General features: G+C 38.8%; 1 protein-coding gene across 2 annotated transcripts; it reads right to left on the bottom strand.

Annotated features, from left to right (window-relative positions):
* Nucleotides 1-2014: 2014 nt before the first annotated feature.
* Nucleotides 2015-23689, bottom strand: ABHD17B (abhydrolase domain containing 17B, depalmitoylase). Of its 2 annotated transcripts, none has more exons than XM_066181322.1 (5): nt 23554-23689; nt 22929-23082; nt 17273-17747; nt 7173-7352; nt 2015-6737 (listed from the first exon to the last, which is right to left on the bottom strand). In XM_066181322.1, the coding sequence occupies exons 3-5, from the start codon at nt 17737-17739 to the stop codon at nt 6518-6520; spliced, it is 867 nt and encodes a 288-aa protein (XP_066037419.1). In that variant the 5' UTR covers nt 17740-17747; nt 22929-23082; nt 23554-23689; the 3' UTR covers nt 2015-6517. The 2 variants fall into 2 exon arrangements, with proteins under 2 accessions (XP_066037419.1, XP_066037420.1); XM_066181323.1 differs by having other exon boundaries at nt 22929-23036.
* Nucleotides 23690-23799: the final 110 nt, after the last annotated feature.

The raw sequence follows: 23799 nt of genomic DNA, 5'->3' as shown, positions 1-23799 counted from the left end.
TGCCTTTACTGCTCCTACCAAGAGGAGGGGGGAGTCCTTCCGCAAGTGTCTAGCCAGTGAACCGCAGAACACGAGCCGGAGCTCCAGCTGGAGATAAGCAGAGCACAGGGGGATGATGGGGGAAGACTCGCACCACCTTCCCCTTTGTCCTTCGAACCACGCACTCAGCTGTGGAGCATCATCCTAGGGGACTGTCCCCTGTATTTTGGGTCTCTCTGTTCTGTGGAGTCTGGGAGGTTTAGCAGTTTTGTACCATGTGGATATTTGCTGTTACTTCTTGACTGTTGCTGTCCCCGTTGTCGGCAAACTTACTTTTTCACTTACATCTACTTGCATTCTTCGTTTATTGGTGGAAAGAGATTTGTTGAACTTACAAAGGGAGCAACTCACACTCCAGAGTGTTCTCCTTCAAGTTGCCTTAAACTAAGATACAAATTCTTTTTGTTTAGGAATCCTAGGTAACATAATGACAGGGTATCTATTACACACCTGCTATGATGAGCAAACTGAGACAGTCCAGGGCTCTACAAATACCGCAGAAGAAGAACTCATACATTTTTTCAAGTCTGCATTTTTTTGTCTACCCTCCTGTTCTGGCTCCAAGCATGTGGTTTGTGTTTTACCACTTTGGTGGCCACAAAATCTCTGACAGAAGAAATTTTGTATTAAATCTTGTTGCTAACTTTAAATGATACTACAACACAAACAGAATTCTAATAATAAGGCATGCACTACTTTGCTTTTCTCTGTGCTGCTCACTATGATACACTTGACCAAATACAAAATAAAGAAGTAAACTATATTCTAACTAGTATTATTTTCAGAAGTAGAAAGGTCTGCAATGCCTCATCAGCACTTAGATTTTACCACCCAAATCTTTTGGGAATACGTTTCTAATGAATTAAAGCATTGCCCTCAATGTAACAAAACAGCACCATCCTTGGAGGCTGTTATACACCAGATAGTTCTGTTCCTGTTTTGAAGAGTGTGCAGCATCTACCAAATGGACCTAGCACACTTATTTTAAGAAATACTTGGGGACAAATCAGAATGCATCATGTGTCTCCAAATCAGTAATGCTCTTGCAAAGCTGCTGCTGATTTTTATCCAAAACACTCTTTGCTCTCCTTAGAATGACTTATATTGACTTATATAAATATACAACATTTACATTTAAAGTGTACTTAGACCATATGACCTTTAAAAGCAGATGACCTGGCCAACCAAGCATCTTTGTAATATTTCAGGTGCTGGAGAAAGAGATGCAGTGCCATTGTGTGCCCTCGAGTTACTAGATGAATTACTGATCAAATGACTCGAAATGTTCTGGCTTAAGACTTATTTGGATCTTTGGCATAGTTCAGTTTTAGACTTTTAGTCAATCCACCATTTACCTGACTCGGAAGAAAACTTCTGGCAAAAATGTTCGTGAATTAAAAATGTCTCATTACAATAGCCTGATTACATTCACATCACATTCACCCGAAGTTCTAGGAGACAAGGTACAGTTACCTGCTTGAGGTACACACAGCTTCTAGCCTAATAAGAGGGCATATTGACAGTCTCATCAATCTCTCTCTCATGTCTTCTCTGCAGTGTTCATTGAAGGTTAGAAAGCTATTTGCCCTCTTTAAGCAAAAAAATTTGAAAATCAAACATTAAAATTACAACCATTTGTATGGTTTACCAACCATATTCCTTTACTAACCACAAAACCTTTTAAGCAACAAGACCATTTCAAGGTTTTCTCATTGTTTTGAAAGACATTATTAGACAACACACCTTACTAATGCCCCTGGGGAGAAGTTAATGCTGATATAATTTCTTATGGTTGGCCCTTCCTCACTGGAAAAGTAATCTGTTTTCTGTTTTTAAGACCATTTATTTTATATTGTCCTCTTTCTTAAAACACTTTCCTTGCTATTTTACCAGAAATTTGCTAGGATTTTATTTCCTTGCACAGAAAGAAGACACCTTAACTGAGAAATAAAAATTTTTAAAAAACTAAAAAAAAAGGAAGATACAATGTAGAAATTATTATCATCATGCAATAGAATTTATTAGAGAATCATTCTTTTTATGGCTATTTACAATTAATAATCTCACAATACAAATTAGTTATGAAGTTCCATATGTTAAGAGTTCTAAAGTAGTGTCATGCAAACATTTCAATCTGATGGTACTCAGGTTGAATGGGTTTTCACACTAACTTTTAACAATGAGAGTTATCTGAACTGTTTAAGTGATGGCAAGCAAGCCTGACACAGTTACTAGCTCATTACAAACTTCCCCACAGACAAAATTAATTTCTGTTTTACAAACATTAATCAGGTGAAGTAGAACCATCTTTATTACCTGATTTTATTGAAACAGCCCAAAACAACCGTACCTCACAACTTAATAGTCACTGTGAATGTAACATTTCCATCTTTGACAATTTTAAGATATCTTTCAAGCACTTCTTCTCTTTTCAGGATAGCATGCTTATATTTTACTTCTAGGTTTTCAATCTTCCTTTTGTAGTACACAGTAGCAATCTGTGATCTTTGATGACACTGTCTGTGGTATAAAATCTGGTATTAGTTTGATTCAGCAGCAGTGCATCAAACAGTGATGGTATCAGGACTAAGAGAAACACAGCTCTTTTGTTGCTTTCTTTTGCTTTAAATTAAAGCATCAAAAGTAGAGAACACCAATTGAAGATAATTCTTTTAAATAAACAGTCTCCATGTCTGAGCTGCTGTATGCAGGACAGATGCTGAAAGGAACTCCTTGAGATCATCTACTTGTGTGCTCAGAGCAGGCTCAGCTACAGCAGGTTGCCTAAAGCTGAGCTCAGCTGAATTCTGACAATGTGTAAAGATGAGAACTCCACAGTCAGTCCCAGTGTTCCATCTGCCTCACAAGAAAAAAAAAAAAGAGACAAAAAAAAAAAAAAAAAAAAAAAGTTGCTTTCTAATTTCAGATTACATTTTCTGACTTTTAGTGTGTCATCATAGACTCTTGCCTCTCAGGGGAAAGTTCAGCGCTCTCCACTCCCTCCCTCAGATATTCACACACAACAGTTAATATTCTGATAAATCTTTTCTTTCCCAGGATGAATAGCCCCAGCTCTCTCAGCATCCCTTCCTGTGCTGAATGCACCAGTCTTTCAGTCATAGCTGTGGCTCTGCACTGGACTTCCTCCAGTACATCCATATCTTCCTCATGCAAAAGCCCAGAGCTAGACTCAGCATTTCACACACATCTGCACTCACAGTGCAGAGAATAGGGGTAGGATCACTTTCTATGACATGCTGGCAAATCTCTGCCCATTGGGCCTGGAATGCTCTTGCTTGCCTTTGGCATAAGGGTGCATTGCTGGCTCATGTGCAACCTGTCCCAGCAGGGTCCCCAACTCCTTTTCTACAAAGTTTTCAACCAATCAGCCCCCTATTTGCATACTATTTTTCTTATTTCTGACTTTAAGATATTAACAGTGTAGTGAGAAAAATCAGTATCTGTAAGACCTGGAATATTCCAAATGAGTGTTACCTTGCTGTCCAATGTCACCCAATTAAAGGAGCCCAAAAATAAACACGCAATATTTTTCTCCTATTAAAAAGTTATGAAAAGAAAAGTAAGTTTAAAAGCAATCAATAAGATTAACTAACTGAAGATACATTAGAATTCTTTGCTGCCAGAAGTGGGAAGAAAAAGAGAGGTGAGTTTTATGGAGCTGTGAATGTAAAAGCCAAACATGTTCCAAACAGACCCCACCTTTAAGAAAGTAATCACATATTTTACATATATCAAGTTGCTATGAAAGCTGATTTGCCAAGGTTTCTAGAACTGAAAAAGACAGTTTACTGTCAAAATACGTCTCTTAAAGAAAAAAAAAACAACACAGGAATGACACCAGGAGGCTTACAAACCCGCTTTTCTTTTTCCCTAAAATAAAGGCATTGTCTTTTCAATGAATGCTGAATCAACTTTATTTATTAGAAGACAATTGCATCAGTAACATGAAACAACAGCCCATTGTCAATTTCACCAAAATGATGCTATAAGGATAAGACAATCAGGATGTCAAATGTTTTCTTCGCTGTAGCAACAGCTCAGAGTTGCTTTCTGTCACTAACAAGTTTGCTACTATAATGCAATCTGCACTAAAGGCTAGGCTATGCCTAAAACCCATTTAATTCCTTCACGTATCCAAATCATCTGAAAAAAATACAGGTATAAAACATAAATCAGCACAAACTGGCAATAATTACCCATGAGTAAGTGGTGCAAAAGAGACCAGAATCTCTACTCACCATTGCAATCCAGCACAGCTGCACATACTGAAGACAAAAGAGATCTTTTGTTCTGCTTCAACAAAACACAAACAAAAGCAACAAAACAAAAAGCTAAGACACCTTTTCTGCCTTTTTCAGTTACAGGGTGCCATAATATCCCCTAACACAATCATATAGTTCTTGTGATGACAGTTGATCATTTGCCTGCAGTGGGCAGGCAACCAAACTTCAGCCAATATATATCACTTTACATTCCACTTCTAACATTCCACTGTTTTATTTGTTAATTCCTGAAGGTGAATCTCAAAACAAGCTTCACTGGTCACAAAGAAAGCACTTAAACATTTAATGGTAATGATTTCCATTGGAGATAGTGGCTAGAGGGTAGTAAGAAAAGGAAATCAAACTATGTATTAAATATGATGTAATAAAACTGAGTTACACACCTATATCCAAAAGTCTTGAACTAGGATGAAAATCTTTGAGTCTAATATTGTTGTTCCTGAAAATACTCTGAATTTCAGAATTCACTGAACCATCCTTGATCGAAAATCAAATAGGAACCTAGTTACTTGAGAACAAATGCCTTTCTACTCAATTAACTAACCAAAGTGCGCAAGACAAGAATTCCTTCCAATTTCAAATAAGGAAACAGAATTCATTACAGAAAAAAAGTTTACAAGCAGCTTTGCAGCAGAAAGCCTGTGTGCTGAACTGGCAAATTGTAGTAAGGTGAGACATGGGGGTGGGAGGTGATCAGAACAGTAGTTGCAGGTAAAGAATTGTGCTGGCAATTCAGAACAATGTGTTACTGCTTTAGATGTCAGATTGTCTTGAATAAATGGGGAGTTGCTAAGCATTTTGATACTGCAAGCAACCACTGCTATTTCTTTGAATAAAAAGAAAAAGGAAGAACTGCACGTTTGTGGAATATTGTTTACTATTAATCAAAATATCTTTAACAAGTTTTCATAATACTCAAAGCTATATTTAAGAATACAATTGTCTCAATCACAAAAAAAAAAAAGCAGAACAATTAAACTACCTAAGGCCTTAAAAGCACAGTGTGTATTGTTGGAATATTATTTTGTTCACAATTAGGCTACGAATAATTAAGTTTATTTTTCATAGTTTTATTCACACAAAATGCATTCAAGGGAAAGGCAATTTAAGTTTACTTCACGATGACTTAATAGAAAAATGTCAATATTCTCTTCCTGCCACTCCTCCCACCCCATCCAGGCCTGATTAGTAAAATTTCCACACAACACTCAAAAAACAATAAGCTTTTACACTAAACATCCAAAATTAAGCCTGATCAGTTAACAGATAAGTTGCAAACTCTTTATAACAATGTTGGATAGATTTCAAGGCTCTTCTTAATGACACATTGTGGCTCTAGAAAATCAGTGTTTAAAACATGGCTCAAGAAGTCTTCTAGGTTTTAAAAGTCTTAGTGGTTTCAAAGAGGTATTTTGTGGCCTCAGTAGCAACCATGTGAATGATACTTACATTACAACAATGATAACTTATGGCATTATTTTGGCAAGATTGGGACTCCTGAGAACATGAGTGGGTACATTTTATTATCCTGAAAGCTAAGGGACAACATGAATACAAAATAACTAAAGGAAAACTACGCACAAAAGAAACAAAACATATCGGAAAAGATATCTATTTTGCCTGCCTCTCCCTAAAACAGGGTATGAATCATTTCCAGTGATTCACATTTATTTCATTTATTCTTATTATATACATTAGTATTTGCTCAAATTTTATGGCTATCACATTTTTACAGAACAACTGCTTAAAAGTCTGTTTTTAATTACACCTGTGCATCTGAGTAAACCACAGTACACTTTGAGATGTTTAAAAAATATTTATAAACTTGTTTTAGATATACTAAAGCACTTGGCAACACTTTTACAGCGTTCGGTTTTATATAATTAATTTTCTTACAGTACTCCTTGTGATTTTTTTTTCTTAACATCTAAGAAGATAAAACCTCACACAAAGAAATGTGAACTTCCAAGTCTGACTGCATGATCATGTAATTCCAGTTTATAATGTTGGCATTAAAACCTTCATTAATTATGTTGACAAATCATTACCTGTATTTTTAATGAAGGCAACCAAGATGATTTGAAAACACAACATTCAGGTTTTAAGTTACATGTATATCAAGGCATGCAGTTCTGCAGTGAAATGAAAAAACACATGTAAATACACAACAAAAATTACAAGTTCAACAGTTCCTGTGACACAAACTGTTTTAATCTTTCAAGGTACTGTCCATAGAGTTCCACATCATTATGGCCCGCTCCTTCTACCCACAGTGGTTCTACAGGTCTCTGGCAACGCTCGAATAATGCCAGGCCATGTGAAAAATCAATTACTTCATCTTCAGTTCCATGGATTATTAAGACAGGAGATGTTATTTTAGAAATTTTGTCAATGCTGTAAGAAAAAGATTATATCTATGAAAACAATGGCATAGTTGTGAAATATATGACAAGAATTTCCTTCAGTTAAGGTCTACTTAGTTTTTGGATCTTACAGTAACATACTGAAAATGACTTTGTTCACAGTTATCCAGACTAACAATTCACTGGATAGAACTACTTGTTAAAACTAGGGATTTACCTGTTGTATATAGGAAAATTAATTACTTCCTTACAGATACCCACTAAAATGATTAGAGACGCAGTTTTGTAAACTTATTCAGATCAAATGTTCCTCTTTGATGTTATTCACTGATTTTTCTCCAATTGTTTTATTAAACCTTTGAAAAAAGCTTCAGAGAATTTTCCAGACTACTTGTTTCTCTAGTTGAAAACTTCTGTAATTGAGAAAATGAATACTAAATAATAAAAAAAAAGTCCTACAACTTACTTTGGGAATGCATCAAAGCAGTACGTCTTCTTCGTATCAGGAAAAGCTACTCGCATTCCTGAGGTCAGTGGAGAATGAAGAATTACAGCAGCACTTTCATACCTAGCAGCAAGATCCACAGATGGTACCGTTCCTATACTCTGGCCATATATAATCACATTTTCAGGGCGAATTCCATACCTAGAAAAATTAGAAATGTTTTAAAAGTGGCATATAAAGTGAGAAAGACAAAACCTACAGAGCAAGGCATAAAAAAGCATTTCTGAAGATGAACATTTTCAGAAGGGTATCAGCTATGAAAGAGAAGCTGGTAGAAGAACAGGCAAGTCTGTTCTATGACATTGCTGACTAAAACACACAATTATTTATTTACTCTCTATCGGCAATATTTTTTTTCCTTATGCCTGAATAATATTGAAAAAATGATTTAATTTTTTACATATGGATCTGTGATTGCAATGTGGCTTGTACACAAGTTAAAAGTCTTGAATATTGTCTCCAGTGGACCTACAACAGAAAACTAATTAGAGCCTCAACAAGTCTTTGGTTATCATCACATGGAACATAATCAAGCCTGCAAAAATTTGATCAGCTTTACTCTTCTGATACCTGATAAAACCTGCGAGCTGGTAACATTGTTTACAAATTAGTGAGAGTTAAGCATGCCCATACTAACAGTGATCAGCATAGAAATATTGAGCATTCCATGTAATAGGCAGGAAGCTTGTTCTTATCAACCTAACCCACAAACAAAATAGCCCAAGAGGGAATACAGAATTGAAGTCAAAGCCTCCCTCCTAGTAAGATGTAATTAACAGGGGCAAATGAAAGAAACATCTAATTAACACTTATACAAGTCAGTTTAATATGTTTTTCGGCATTAGTGTGAATACAAAAAGCAATTGCTAACCAAGTTACACGGGAAAAGCCTCTAAAGAGAACGGTAACATGGCCAAGAACAGTGTCTGCCACAGAAGTGAGCTGCTGATCCATTGCCCTGTACTAACCAGGTACTCTCGCACAGGTCAGACTGCAACAGTGTATCTAAACTTGGGAAAGGAACTACCTTTAATAGGAAAGGATACTACATTGCATTAATACTAAACCCCATTTACAAAAAACCCCAAAACCAACAAAAACCAGCCTCCCCAAAACCCCGCAAAACACACTAAACAAATCAACTCCTTCCCATCACCTCCAAAAAAATCCCAAAGCCCCAAAACTAAACCAAAAAACCCAAACCCTAATCATTGCTCTTATGTATTATTAAGAACTTGTTCAACTTTTTAAGTAAGACCAGCCTAGCCTAACGTCACTGTGGGACAGCATGAAGTAAGTTTGATGTTTGCCACTTTAATTCTAAAAGGAATGAAAATGAAGTGTAGGAGAGTGCACTTGTTACCTTGTCTACAATAAAGGCATACATAATTTCTGTCAACACTATATAACAACACCCATACCCACAAAGAAGTTATCAAGTTAGTATATTTTGCATACCTCCAGTAAAGTCACAGGAGGAGAAGTAACAAAAAAATTCTCCAGTATCTTATAAACATGGGTCAATAATTGTATAGGTAACCAAACACTAAATTCAGTAAAATCTAAGAGACTGAAAAATCAGGAACATTAGGAAAAAATGTGTTTCATGTGTACCAAGATATTGAAGTTACCAACCAATAAAACAGTTCTCCCCAAATCCACAAGTACTTCTTAATAAGCCAGAAAAAAATGTTCTCTAAGTTGCATCAGTATATAATAAAGTTAACAAAAAAAAAGCGTATCTAGGAAGATTTCAAAATTGTATTACTTTCATGTTATGTGTCAATAGCCGAACTCATTAGGCATGCCAATAACTTGCTAAATTGGGTTTAAAACCCACTGTTCACATCTAACATTGTCTATTTAATATTTACTTCTTCTTTTAAATTGGGTTCTGATAGAGTGAAATGTAAAAGCCTTTGAAGTATTAGCACAGAGGCAGACTCTGCCTGACACAGGAATCTTGCTGCATCATGACTACTTAATTGCTATTAGTGTTTCCTAGTAAGAGTTTCTAGTAATAATCAGATTATCAAATTAAAACTTCTAAAACTCTATGTCTTCATCATCAGCCTGGAACTTCTAGCATGCCCTTCACCCCATGACAGTTCTCAAACAAGCAATTTCAAGCACTAACCAGATTTTCTAAAAATTCCAACACACACAAATACAATAAATTAAAGCTTTGAAACAAAAAACCAAATCTAAGGTCTTCACTATTTCTGCATCTCTTCTGAAACATCTGAGAACATCTTAGCACCTATCCTTTTACAAATCATCTCCCAGATCACATCACATTTGTCCATTCTGAAAGTACAGTATGGCCTTCCCTCCTTCCCACATAATGTGAACAAAATAATAATTTTTGCATTAATACCTGACACATTGCGTCTCTGGTATGGCATACAGTTTGCACAGCATATTTTGATAAAACAGTTTTCAAATAATAAACCTTGCCAATTACTATACTTGCATTTCTTTGGATGCTGAGTTTCACAAGATACAGGCCATTACACAGGAATTTAAAGCACAACTGGCCTGGGTTTAGGGGTCACCCTAGGACAACAACTCAAAAAGTGTATTTTGGAACATATATTCTCCTCTTTCTCATTATTCTTTCCCTTATTTTTTGATCAAATTCCTTTAGCCTGAAGATAGATAAATGATTGTCCTGGGTTGAAGTATATTCTATCACCATCTTCATGAACTGTTGAAACCAGGTGAGGCAGTGCTCCCTGCCTCTCCCACTCTGGATTATCTTCTGTTAATGGGCCCATCAGCACCTTTGCCACATGACTCACAGACAACTCCCTCCTGGACTATCTCCTGTTAATGGGCCCATCAGGCCTTATCACATGACTCACCATCCCATTGTGAGATGCTCCGCCCAGAGGGAGGAACCAAGCATTCCAGCCTGGATATAAGCTGAGACTCTGAACACCAGAGCAGTGCTTACCTACTGGACTCCCAGAGGACAAGAGCTACTGCTGGATCTTCAGACCCATTATTTCTACAGGATCACCGCTTCAACAGAACCACTCTGCTTGGACTGCTACCACCATAGGGTGTCAGGTATTTGTATATGTCTTTGTCAGTGTTCTTGTACTACTGCATTTATTTATCTCTTTTAGTTTTTTCCCTATAAAATTATAATTCTGACTTGCAATTTCCCACTGGTTTGATTTCAAACTAGTACAATGACGTCTACAAAAAAATAAAGCAAGAGAAGCATTTACAATATCTGGATTAAAGTAATTCTTACTCCACCAAAGTCAAATAGATTGCTTCACAGTGCCCACCAGAAACTACATGCTTTGCAATCTGCAAACTAAAATAGGGATGTCAATAACCAGAAGCGGTGGTAGACTTCTGAATATTCTGGCTTGAAGAGGATGAAAACCTAAATAATCAACCCCTGTCTCACAAATAAGAAACTAAGCAGCTTGGAAAACAGAGATTACATACACTCATTCCTGTCTTCCCTTTTGTCTTGAAAATATTTAGTGGGCTGACCCTGGCTGGGTGGCAGGCACCCACCAAAGCAGCTGTCTCACTCCACTCCACAGCTGGACAGAGGAGAGAAAATTTAATGAAGGGCCCACGGGCAGAGATGAGGACTGGGAGAGATCCCTCATCAAATACCATCATGGGCAAAACCAGCTGAAAGTAGAGATATTAACTGAATTTATTACTAACAAAATCAGAGCAGGATAACGAGAATAAAACAGACCTCAAAAACACCTTCCCCCACGCCCTCCCCTTCACAGCTCTACAGGCTATGCAGCAGTGCAGGGAGACAGGGAATGGGGGTATGGCCAGTTCATCACATGTTGTTTCTCTCGCTGCTCTGGGCAAGGAGTCCTTCCCCTGCTCACCACGGCATCCCTCTCACAGGAGACAGTTCTCCATCAACTTCTCAGATGTGAGTCCCCCTCAAACTGCTGCAGCATGGGTCACTCTTTCATGGGGTGCAGTCCTTCAAGGACAGGCTGCTCCAGTGTGGGCTCCTCTCTCCACAGGTCTCCCATGGGGTCACAGCCTCCCTTTAGGCATCCCCTGCTTTGGTGTGGGGCTCCTCCCTGGGATGTGGGTAGATCTATGCATCCCTGTGGACATCCATGGCTGCAGGGGCACAGCTGCTTCACCATGGTCTGCACCACAGACTGCAGGGGAATCTCAGCCCCAACAACTAGAGCACATCCTGCTCCTCCTTCCCCACTGACCCTGGCATCTGGAGGGCTGTTCCCAGCACATGGTCTCACTTCACTCTTTTCTGGCCGAAATTACAATGGGCAATGATTTTTTTCCCCCTCTTCTTAAATATGTTATCCCACAGGCACTACCATAATTTTAATTGGCCCAGCCTTGGCCAGCGGCACATCCATCTTTGTGGACGTAACAGAGATTGGCCCTGCCAGACATGGAGGAAGCCTCTGGCAGCTTCTCACAGAAGGCACCCCTGTGGCCCCCTGCTACAAAAGCCCAATACAACAGGCTTCCCAAACATTTGGAAAAAAGAAAGCCCAACTGTTCCACTGTTGCTATCTCTCAAAGGTATCACTTTACAATCTAAACCAGAAAAATTCTTGATAAGGTAACTGGTTTTAAGTTCCCTACTAATAAAATTTGTTTACTTCTTTTAATAGACTCAGAGCCTGTTAAACTCCAGGAAGTTTTGTGTCAAATTATCAGATGACTACATACCTAGTCTCCCAAAGGAGGAATGTCAGATCCAAAGAAAAAGTTTCAGTAACACTGTTCTCTTAATCAGTGCCTTGTAAGTGCAGGCCATTCTGAAGAAGGGGGACATTTACAGAGCCTTATTTCTTCAAGTAGTTCCTCTGGTTACAAGAGGTCAAAGACATGCTGTAAAGACTGTTTTTATCTTTGAAAGCTCATTATGTTGATAATAGGACTAATGTAAACACTGTTGCCCACTCAAGTAATCCTAGATAACTTGTATCATCATAGACAAACCTTCAATGTGTGGGTGAAGGTAATGGAGGGTGTTTTTAGGTTTGGCGATTTTTTTTGAAGCCATAATCACCAAAAAGGCCCTTGGAAGAAAACCTTAGATGTAGCTATGCACAGATGTACCTTCTCAGAGAAGGCACTATTCCTCATGGGCAAGTTATTCTGGGCAGAATCTGGTACAAAACTTGATAGATATTTTCTGCAGTTTAAAGGCTGACTGCAACATCTTTCTCTTTCCCAGAGCAACTGAGATTCTAATTCCTTTCAACACCCAATTCATCCTTTATGTTCACACACTTAAAGATAATCTGCCTGGAAAGCAGACTGAATCTAAAGAGCATGTTTGACACAGAACCTGTGTTCACTTAAGCCTCCTGACATCCTCACAGTGTCTAAATGCTCACAAATTTCTGCCTCATCACCATGCTAAAGGCACAGGTTAATGTCACTACAAAGCTAGGCTATTGTCAAACAGAAAAGAACCACTTTCCTATTTTCAGCTTCAGCAATGTGTTCCCCCTCGTTAGGTTTTAACAGTTAATGAAAGGAACCAAATAAATCTTGTCTCGGAGTAGTGCAGCAACTGCTTTTGTGCACCTTTGTGCTGCCTGTGTTCAGGGACAAGCAGGAAACAGCATGCCACTGAAGGGCTTAGGAAGTTGCAAGCCAGTAAGTTGTTGTAATGGTCCCAACTGTTTCACTGCCTGGAACCAGGGCTCAAGATAACACTAATGAAGCCAGTATCCTTTTCTGTGGCCCTATATATATTGACCAGATATAGATGGTCTCCTGAAAAAGAGGCAACTCTAAACACTTCTGGCCTGATCTTTTCAGCTTCTGGTAGGAAAAGAACAGCTAAACAGGAATGAAATGGTTTGGTTTTTTTCCCCTTTGTGATGAACTTCATGTGATTTAACAGAAACTCTTTCACTATTTTCTTGATATTTCTGTCTTTGTAACAAGACCTTTTCTACACTTTGCTAAACACTTATCTTACTGGTAGTCCACCTTTACCCCTACACTATTTTTTTCTCTTCACAGAATCATAGAACAGTTTAGTTGGAATGTGATATAGTCCAGGCTCCTGCCACAGGGAGGTAATATTTCACTGAATCAAGTTGCTCAAACTGCTGTCTGACCTTTCCTTGAACAATTTAATTGGATGTACATTACTTACATTGGGTATTGACCTGATTTTATATTTTCACTAAATACATATCATATTACCACGATGTGCAATAAGCAAACTACAAAATGTATGTCTGGCTGTGACAAGGTAGGTAGAGGGTGGGTTTTTTTTTTGTTTTGTTTCTTTGGGTTTTCTTTCTTTGCTTTTGGTTTTTAATAAAAATACCTGCCATTTTTATCTAGATATACATAAAGGAGACAAAATAATCTATATTTACTTCTGAACTACTGTTCTTAGTCTAGAAGACTCGATTGCTTTACAATAACGAAGTAAAGTATTGATAAGATCAAGCTTAGAAAGGTAAATTTTCCATAGTACCTCTTTAGGCTTACACTAGACAATCTAGAGAAGCTACAGTTTGTGAGGCTATTGCAACACACACATTTAGAAAACCAACACAGCACTTGTGGCACATAGAACAAGGGGGAACATCCTGAGGGAATTTGCAATGCACATTCAGAATTCTTTGTCATCACGGACATAATACATGAAATTACAGCTGCAAGTTGCAGAACATGAAGGGCATGAACATTATCCACACCTGTAACTATCAACATTGCAGGGCATGAATAAAATTCAGGAGCATACAGCTCTTCCTCAACTGATGTGCGCGTTCCCCTTCTTATACATGTAATATTTTCCACTGGGAGAAGAAAAAAGGAACTATGTTTTATGAGACGCATTGTCCACATTGTAATCAACAAACTGCACCTTTTCTGCCTCTCTCATGACAGTTCAGCCCTTTCTAAACTTCAAAATGCTACCAATACTCTTGTTCTATTGCCAAGATTTCTCCTCCATGATAATTGAGCTACTTTCCCCTATCAATTTAAATAAAACCTCAGTTTCTTTCCAAATGTACAAAGTTATAGTACCTCAACTTCTAGCTGAACCTGCTCCCTCCTTTCTGCATGAGAAAAAGAGTAATTTGTGAAATGAACACTTTTGGCCAACATCCAAACAGATTCAGTACTATTCCTATACCTGACTGTTCAATTTATGGACATTCTGTCTACTTTGACACATCATCTGATGATGAGATTTACCCTTCAAATTTTCAATTATTATGCAGTCCATGATAAGCAACAATGAAAGGGCTGTTTGGCTTCTTACAGGTAAATCTGGTCATGAGGGAATTCTGGCACATTTTCAGAGGTTTCTGCAGGAGCGCCACTTGCCCTGCATTTGCCTGGGGCAGGTTAAACCTTTCCACCCTTGCTAGGGTGTCATCAAAGGCCTTCAGAGACCAGAACAGCAGAAAATAGGCGTATCCCAAAATGACTCCTGCTATTTCAACACTTGGTAGCTATGACAGCTGGAAAAAGAATGTCCTCACTTGCAGCTTTTATACAGTCCCATAGTAATATTCATGTTGCACATGCATATGCAACAATGTACAACTTTTCCAAACCTGATGATAGCAGTGAATCACACCACCTTCTTTCACAGCTGTTATCCACACAGGTAGCTACTGCTTCCTATTAACATACTCAAGGTAAAGAATAGGGACACAACTCAGGATCTACATCTGCTGTTTACCTGTTCTGATAGGCTGCCAAACTACTCTTTTGCATTCATCCACAAGAAAAACAATATTCAGAACAAAATCTCATCATCACCCTCAGTACAAGTTCCAGACTATGTCATCCCGGGTGTCCAGTCCACACTGGACAGCTGTGCTGATTTACAGGTGAGTATGAGAATTGTCTTTCCAAGATGCAAAACTTAAGATGCTAGCAAGTCTTTACCACAAGTGGTTTCACTAACTGTAGAATTAGGCCCACATCAGCATTTCAATTACCCCAGAAACACCATTTAGTGCTGGGTTCTATGATTCCATTTTTCAGAACAGCAAATGCAGGGAGCTATGGATAATTGTGGTCAATCTCCAAAGGTAACTTCTCCATTCTTTTCTTCATCCCATCACAAACTGCAAGGCACAGTTTAAAACCCTAGGGTCACTTTCTTATCTCATCTCATCAAAAAGAATTTTCAAGGGGTTATAGCCATACACTATATTTATAGCTATATATTTACCCTGCAAACAATCTGTCAAATTAATTTGTTTTTGCAGAATTAGTTATAAATGTCAAAGATGGTGCCAGTGTGAAACTGACAGAATGGGCTATGCTATGAAAGTGAATCAAGGCTGCAGCAAATGCTCAAAGGCTCCATTCTGGTCCAGATATTCATTCTGTATTTTAACACAGCTGAGCACTGTCTCAGGGATCAAAAGAATACCATAGCTAGATAATCAAATTGTGAGCCTGTACATCCAAAGTCATGTGCTGAACTTCCCCCTGACACATCCAGCATTCAGATACAAGGATGAGACCAGGTCACTCAACTGGAAAGCTGTCCTGAGTACTACAGGTGTAACTGGCAATGCCAACCTCTTTTTCAGCAGTAGACCAAATTCAGTCCATATGTGTGAAATTCACAACTTGGGCAGACCAATGGAAGCTTTATACACTCTACAGAATTACCTAATTTTTACTGGAGGTAAAATAATAATTCAAAAAAGGCAGACAAAAAAGGAACTAAGGTGAATTCATTTTTAAACATAAGAATCTCTCTTATAAGATATATTTAGAGGTTTCCCCAACAATGTCTGCTCATGAAAGAGCACACTTAGATGGGACATCACAATCATAGAATAGTTTGGGTTGGAAAGGACCTTTAAAGATCCAGTAATTTCACCTTCCCTGCCATAGGTAGGGGATACTTTCCACTACACCAATCTGCTGAAAGTTCCATTCAACCTGGCCTTGAAAACTTTCAGGGATAGGGAAATTGCCCACAATTTCTCTGAGCAACCAGTTCTTCTCTTGGCAACTTCTCTGGGCAACCTGTCCCAGTGCTTCATCACACTCACAGAAAAGAATTTCTTTCTTACATCGAATCGCAATATACCCTCTTTCATTAGCCTTGTCCTACAAATTATGAACAATCTTATTTGTTTAGAGAAAGTACACTTCATTGCTCAAGAATTGAGGTGAGATTCAAATTGCAATCACATTTTCTCGCAGGTCTTCTATTCAGACATTTGTTATGAGGAAGAAGAGATAATAATTACAAATTAGTTTATAAAACAGCTTGTAAACTGACACAAAGTATTGTGTTTCACCACCTAGTTCTCTTCCATTTTCTGTTACATTTAAATAATTCTGACTGTCTTCCACATTGTTCACAAACCACGTCATGTTTTGGGTAAATGTTACCGGGTATTTCACTGAGTAGCTAATCCAGATCACCTACCAGCTACAAAACATAGTCAACAGTGCATCTGTTGCAGCTCTTGGCTTATGAACAGTCATAGCTCAACTTTCCACTGTAATAAAAATAAACACCAAAAGCTAATCTAGCAACCTAGTATGCATGTTTTTGAATAGATGAAGCTGAAAACCTATCCCCTGTGGCTGAATGAGGTTTATGATAATAAGCTTTTTCCCTATTTAATAAATAGATAACATATTCTTCTTTGAGAAGAAGTATCATACTTCTAATGTGAAAGGAATGCAAGACTAAAGGTATATTTAAAACACTGAAAAGGGGAAATCTGCTCATTAATACATTGATGAAGTTCTAAACACACTGTGACAATTACCAGAATCCAGGATTTGAAGTCCACATGCCCTCACACTAAGTCATATCCCTGACACCATCATTATTAAACAGGATGGTCAAGTTGCAATGACCAAGCCATAACAATACGCTTCAGGTTTTTATACCTTTTTGGTGTAAAATACACAGTGTGCTGGGATTTTTGGTGAGCAGTTATTCTTATGATTGCATACTATTTAAAAAAATAGTTTTTGTAGTCTGGGTATTTGTAACATGAGAAGAATATCGAACTAAATGGAAAAATTATGGAGAAAAATAGCAACTAATGTCTTACCTTGTTCTAAGGGCCACCCAAGCAGCATCAATGTCAGCATAGAGATTCTTCTCTGTTGGCTTCCCAGAACTTGCACCATATCCAGAATAATCATAGGAGAATATGTTGCAATTAATCCGTGAACCCAGTCCTATATAAAAGCTGCTCATCTGACCGAGGTCAACAGCATTTCCATGTGAGAAGAGCAAAGTGTACTTGGCATTAGGCGAGCAACGCACAAACATACAGGCAATTCTGTTGCCTTTACATGTTCTAGTCATGAAACACTCAATGGCATCTTTTTCTCTGGAAGAATATTGCCAGTCTGCTCGCTCTGAGAGATGTAAAGTCCAGCGACTACCACTCTCATCACACATCAGTGTGTATGTGGGATCAGGAGGTAAGAATGCCAGCTTGGAGGCAATTTTCCCTGGGCATGGGGGACAACAGAACAGGCAACACAGTTCACTAAAGGAAAGATTATTCATCTTCTAATCTGAAATGGGAAGAGAGAATATATCAGTTTCCAGGTACAATGTGACATTAACAAAACCCCAACTTAAAAGAAATGTAAACATAATGTCTGTAGAAAATAATGCATAACTTCTGAACATTTAACAAAACAGAAACTTATATATATATATGCATATTTCCACATAACATCTAATTTGATATTATTAGTTAATTCGCAATGAGTGTATTATTAAAGAGGAGTGGTAACTCTAAAGCCCTGCTAGACATCAAAAGTAAAATACGATTACCCAGGGAAAGAGCAAGCATGGGTTTTGGAGTTTCTTTGGAGGAAAGGAAGGTCCTTATCTTAAGACATTAAGAAAAGCGTTCTTCCCATTGAAAAATACATATGTGATAAAGAACAACTAAAATAAGTTGCAGAGTGGCAGCAAACTAAGGTTATGCAGATTCCTGCAGCTAAAAATCACTACACCATTTCCGAAACACAAAGAATGTGTATTGCAGTCATGAGGTATGGGCTCCTGCAAGCACTATCAGAAGTATGAAGGGCGCACAAAGGTCAAAACTTAGAAGACAAAACAAGATGATGCTTCTGGCTTAGCAAACACTGTAGAGCTTTGGTACATGAAAATGTAGCCATAAACTTACCTGAGCACCTCGTACTTGCTGATCTAAATGTTATGAAAACCTTCAAAGAAACTCTTAGCACTTTGGACATAGGAACTGGGATTGTATAAATGACAAAACTGGGGTGGTTTTTTGCTTTAAGAAACACATTCCAAACTAAATGCTCTATCACAGATATTTGTTAAAGCAATATAATCTATAGTACCAATTCAAAGCATTGGCTTTAACAGCAGGGAGGAGTGCAGGAAAACAAAAAGTAAACACACCTATACCTAAAACAAGCCAGGTAAAGGACAATAGCCCTTAAAGTAGACACTGAGTACTCCTTATTTAGAGCAGTGAGAAGGGATGGGGGGAAACCCTTTGTTGCAGCAATACTTTTTCTCAGAGATAAGAAGAGCAATGAAATTTGACAAGTACCATGCCGGAAACCAGCACAGAAAAGATAAGCATTTATGCTACTTTCCTTGTGTTAAGGCATCTGACATTTCATCTTAACTTAAACAACTTTTTCATACCAAATCTATCTACAGGTCTCAAATTCATCTCCTGACAGTTTTCTGTGAACATAAACACTTACAATTTCACATACTGGCTTTGACTCAAGCTACAAAACAAGCAGATTTCAGTTGTCTACCATGTACCATGCCACTCCAGAAGTATTTAGGTCATCCAACAATAAAATCTTACTGCTAACTGTGACACCTAACAATATTTAGATTTTTCAAATTTTGTCCTTAAATTTGTACAGAAGCACAGTTTTCATGTGTAAATTTCTTTTCAAAAAAGCTTCAAGCATATCAAAGTGCTGCAAAAACACGTTAACATATATTACAGAACAACAATCCGTATCTTTGGCTGTATGAATGGTCTCTTCCGGGTGGTACAGTATGAAAACATACTGCAAACAATGTTACAAGGACCTTGCTTTTAGAGCAGCAGAAACAGGCACAGTGAGACAGTCTGACAAACAGCACGAGCATTCTTAGAATACTACAGAAAAAAGAGGGCACAAAGAAAGAGACTGCCACAGCTAAGGGTTTTCACCCCAGGTCTCTAGTTTTCTTCAAAACAAAGGGAAACCACAGATGCTTAGACATGGGACACCTTCAACACCAGTTTAGAGGATATGGCAGGAAGTCCTGATCAGCTCCCATTAGAAGGTAGATAAACTCTTAAAGAAGATCCTGAATAAAAGACCATATTCCTGCCAGCTGAAGTCACAATAATGTTGTGTATTAGCACAATTAGTCACCCAAATTTGGAATAACTCATCCCCATCAGATGAGATTATGTGAGCATTAAGTTTCAGTTATACCCATAAGTCAGGATAAGTGGAAGGAGTCTATGGAGGAAGTCTTAAGTATTAGCAAAAGGTTGGGATTGTCTTATGCAAAATAAAACTCCTATTGGGGTGGTGGTGGTGTATTTGCTCCTTCTTTACTTCTCTTACAGTTATGAGCACCAAAGAAGCAACTTCTTTCACCTCTACTTAATGAGTTCAACTTCACAGTCCAGAGAAGCTCCTGTGATGCCTCAACATGCTTTTTTTTCAAGTACCTATGACCCAATACTCAAAAACACTTCTATTTCTATCAGAAACTATTAAATGGATCTGTTCCAAGTGAGTTTTCCCACCTTTACAGAAACGCCAAAGGTGAAGTTAGATATTATACTTTATTCTAAATGTGATTATTATTTTTTGTGAAAAATTTAAAAGAATTTGTACCTCCAAAAGTGAGATATAAATAGCTTGTTCTGCCCAGGAACAGCAGATTGCACTCTATACCAGCATACAATGATAGCTACAGAATTTCTTATTTCTTCCAAATCCACTTGTCAGAAAGAATTAGAATAGGAATTTACATTATTTATAAGTATAAACAGCCCAGAAATACTACAAATATGATCTCACACCATAAATATTTGCTATTTACCAAAGTAATTTCAGAAGACTGAAAAATGGCCTGAGGGATTCACACACAGGACAGTACTGCAGTAAACCACAGTGAGTCAGCTGATGTGGTGGTATTGTCCCCCAAGATAGCTTAAATGTGCTAAAAATGGGCTGTCACCAGATATGGTGAATGACATGCTGAAGACCACAAATGAAGTATTATTCCTCCCCTGTGCTAGACTAATGTAGGCTTTATATATTGATCTTTTAATTCAATGGAAAATATGCCTACTGAAACAAAACATTCTGATTCCAGAGTTACTCTCCAACTAAGTCATGGCTAACAACAACTCTTTTCTTTAAAACAAATATATGCTACTTTCTTCACTCAGAGGACCCAAGAAAAACAGCAGGTCACTAACTGAACCAACATGACACAAAACACCTACTGAACTTCCAGAGGAGAATAATTTCAACTAAATGCGAACAGTGTTTCTATTATACTGGAACTGGTTTGTCATTCACTGTGATGGATTGTATTCACATGAGAGTGTGAATAAGCTGGATGTGTGCTTTATCTGTATCCTTAGCAAAGCTGAGGCAAAAACAACTCCGACCAGATTACTTTAAGCATATGGTTCAATAAGTACAGATGAGTAACTTTAAAGGGACTCATTTGACTAAGATGTGTTGTGAATACCTAAGGTATTGTCTAACACCTTCTGAGCACATATAATGTAAATCTCTGTGCTCATTACAGCATCATCAGGTTCTGAGGTCAACACATCCCAACCACACAAATATCTCACCTTCTATTTAACATTTCAGTAGTAACAAAAATGCCAGTGCTGGTCTGAAAACACAGTTCCTACACCTGCTAAAATATACCAACAATACAAAGAATACAATAAAAAAATAGACATCCCCTTTAAAATTATACTGCATTTTTCATAGTAATTAAGTATGAAAATTCTGTGAAAGAAACTGGAGAAAACTCTTCTATTGCAGCAATAGAGGCTAAGAAATAAAACAGACCCAAGTTGTATTACTACTTACCCCTTCTGGATTAGCTTTTAAAAGGAAAGCCAGAGCATTTTATCAATTTTATCTCTCTTATGAATAAAGACCTAACACACAAAATTACAAATGCAAAACTGCCCACAAGCAGTGATTTCAATTCATTCTGTGGCAATTAGCCTTCTCATAAAGGCTGACAGAAGAGGGAAAATGTCTATTTAATCTTAAAGAACACCTAAAGTATTTATCTTATTGTGTTACCCTATTCCTAGGGTAACACAAATGTGTTTTTTTTCATTCAAGGAATTATTCCTGTCCTCCTATCTGTACATAATAACAAGAAAGTGAAACCTATTGTTCACATCTTTGAATACTTCACTATGTATTAGTCTTAAAGGCAGCCCAACCCTTGCAAACACTTACCTAGGAATCTTGTATTTACATTAAATATAAATTATTCTAATTGTTTATTTAAATTAAATTGCCTATTTCATGCGAACTATTCATAAGAACAAAGTCAAACTCATAAATATAACTGCTGGTTTGGAACTTTAAGTGCTGTTCAAACCATAACGGGCAAGATATTAAAATTGTTGGTTTGGGGCTTTTTTTTTGGTGGTTTTTTTTGTTTGTTTGGCTTTTTTTTTTTTTTTTGTTTTGTTTAGTTGTTATTTATGTGTATTTTGGTTGTGGGTTTGTTGTTTGGTTGTGGTTTTTCTTCATCTTTACTGTTCATTATATACTGCTGAAACAAGAAATTCTGAAGTATTTTCTCTCACATTTTCACTGAAGACAATACAATGAAAATCTGAGTTCAAGCCAGTACCAATACTTACTTCAACACCTGTGTAATATTAAAAATGGAACAGGAGGATATGAACATCCTTTAACCAGTCCAACAGTTAAACCAACAAAATGTTCAGTAAGAAAGAAATCATTAGTGTCTGATTAAGTACCACATAAAAGGATTAAGAGAATATTAAGAAAGAATACACAGTAAGTCCAGAAAACTACACAAAGGAAGTCTATTCAATTATGAAAAAGCCATAATAAGAAATACTGTGATGTTACTATTTAAGATAGTTTTTAAAGGACAAAGTATACTACATGAAAACAGAGAAGCCTGACAGAACCAAAACTTCACTTTGATTAATTCGATTCTAAACAAATAAACACCCTTGCTAGTCTTACAAAGTCTAGCTATCTTAACTTACATAGAGAGACATTACTTAACCTCTGCTTGTTACTTTGTACATACCAAAAACTAACGCCACAGTTGAAAAAAGAAAGCGAATCCAGGAAACACTAAGTGAAAAAATCCAGACATTCCTTATCGCCCGAAGAACAAACTAAACCTCTAAAGGTTGCAGATAGACAACTGCGGAATTAAGTCGCTTACATAATGCCTTGCATGCTCCGAGCAAGACCCTGCCCCCTGGATCTGCTCCGCTAAAACCATCTGCCGGCTGCCCGGCGCTGGAGCCTCGGCGCGTTCCAGCCGCCCCAGCTCGGTGTCCCAGCGCGCAGGCCGGCCGGCCACCAACGCGGAGCTCCGCCCGTAACACCGCTCTGCCTTCAGGTGGTTCCACTCCGACTTCCGCAGCCACGAACTTTCCTAGTTAATTACTGAACAAATACTTTAAATTTTTATATTAACAATACCTGAGAGCAATGTTGAGGCCAGCGTCACTCCCACCTCAACAGCAGAAGCTGAAGGGATAAATTCAACCAGGCTGGCGGGAACTAAATCAACTCCTCAGGTGTCCGCATCTGAAAAGGGTTCCGCAGAAGTTCTCAGCAGTGACTTAAAGGCACTCTGTGGAGCCGCGAAAAGCCAGATTTTAACAAGCGTGTCATAAGTCGGGGCGCCCGTTTCCAACAAAGGAGTCCAGGAAAGACCACGGAGTCGGGAGCACCGCGACAGATCACACCCACAGCACTCGGGCACCCTGAGGCAGGAGACACCGCCACAGACCCCCGAGCCCAGCGACACAGGGACGCGGGCAGGAGGGTGGCCGGGGCCGGCAGCTCCCCCCCCCCAGTTCGTGCCGGCGAGCGAAGCCGCGCCGCCCGCCCCTCTGAGGAAACGCCGGGGGCTGTCGCGGGCCCTTCCGTTCGCCCCAGGGGCCGACACACGCCTGCGCCAGGCGGCGCGGACGAGCCGCGGGTCTGAACAGGGGAAAAGGCACGGACGGACCTGCGAGGAAACAACTCGCCCGCACACCGCGGTAGGGGATCACCCGCACACCGTCCATCTCCGTAACGCCGGGGGAGGACAGCCCCTAACCTGCAGCTAGCGCTCCGCTCGGCGGCCCCGCGCTCTCCCGACTGCCGAGTCGGCGGGGTGTGAGTTCGCCCGCTGTGCTGAGTAACGACGAGGCGGCGGGAGGCTGCCGTCAGCACCCCGGTCCCGGCCGGAGAACGCGCGGCCCTGGGCGCACTGAGCCCGCCCCGCGCAGCCTCCGGAGCGGCGCCGGCCTCGCCTCGCCCGCAGACTGCACCGGCGCGGGGGTGGCCGGGGCGGGGCCCCGCG

This window comes from Chamaea fasciata, unplaced genomic scaffold (genome assembly GCF_029207755.1).
Source record: "Chamaea fasciata isolate MVZ Bird 193981 ecotype frontalis unplaced genomic scaffold, bChaFas1.0.hap1 SCAF_4, whole genome shotgun sequence".
NCBI lineage: Eukaryota > Metazoa > Chordata > Aves > Passeriformes > Sylviidae > Chamaea > Chamaea fasciata.
The sequence above is the reverse complement of the archived record's forward strand: the minus strand, read 5'-3'. Positions and strand labels throughout refer to the sequence as shown.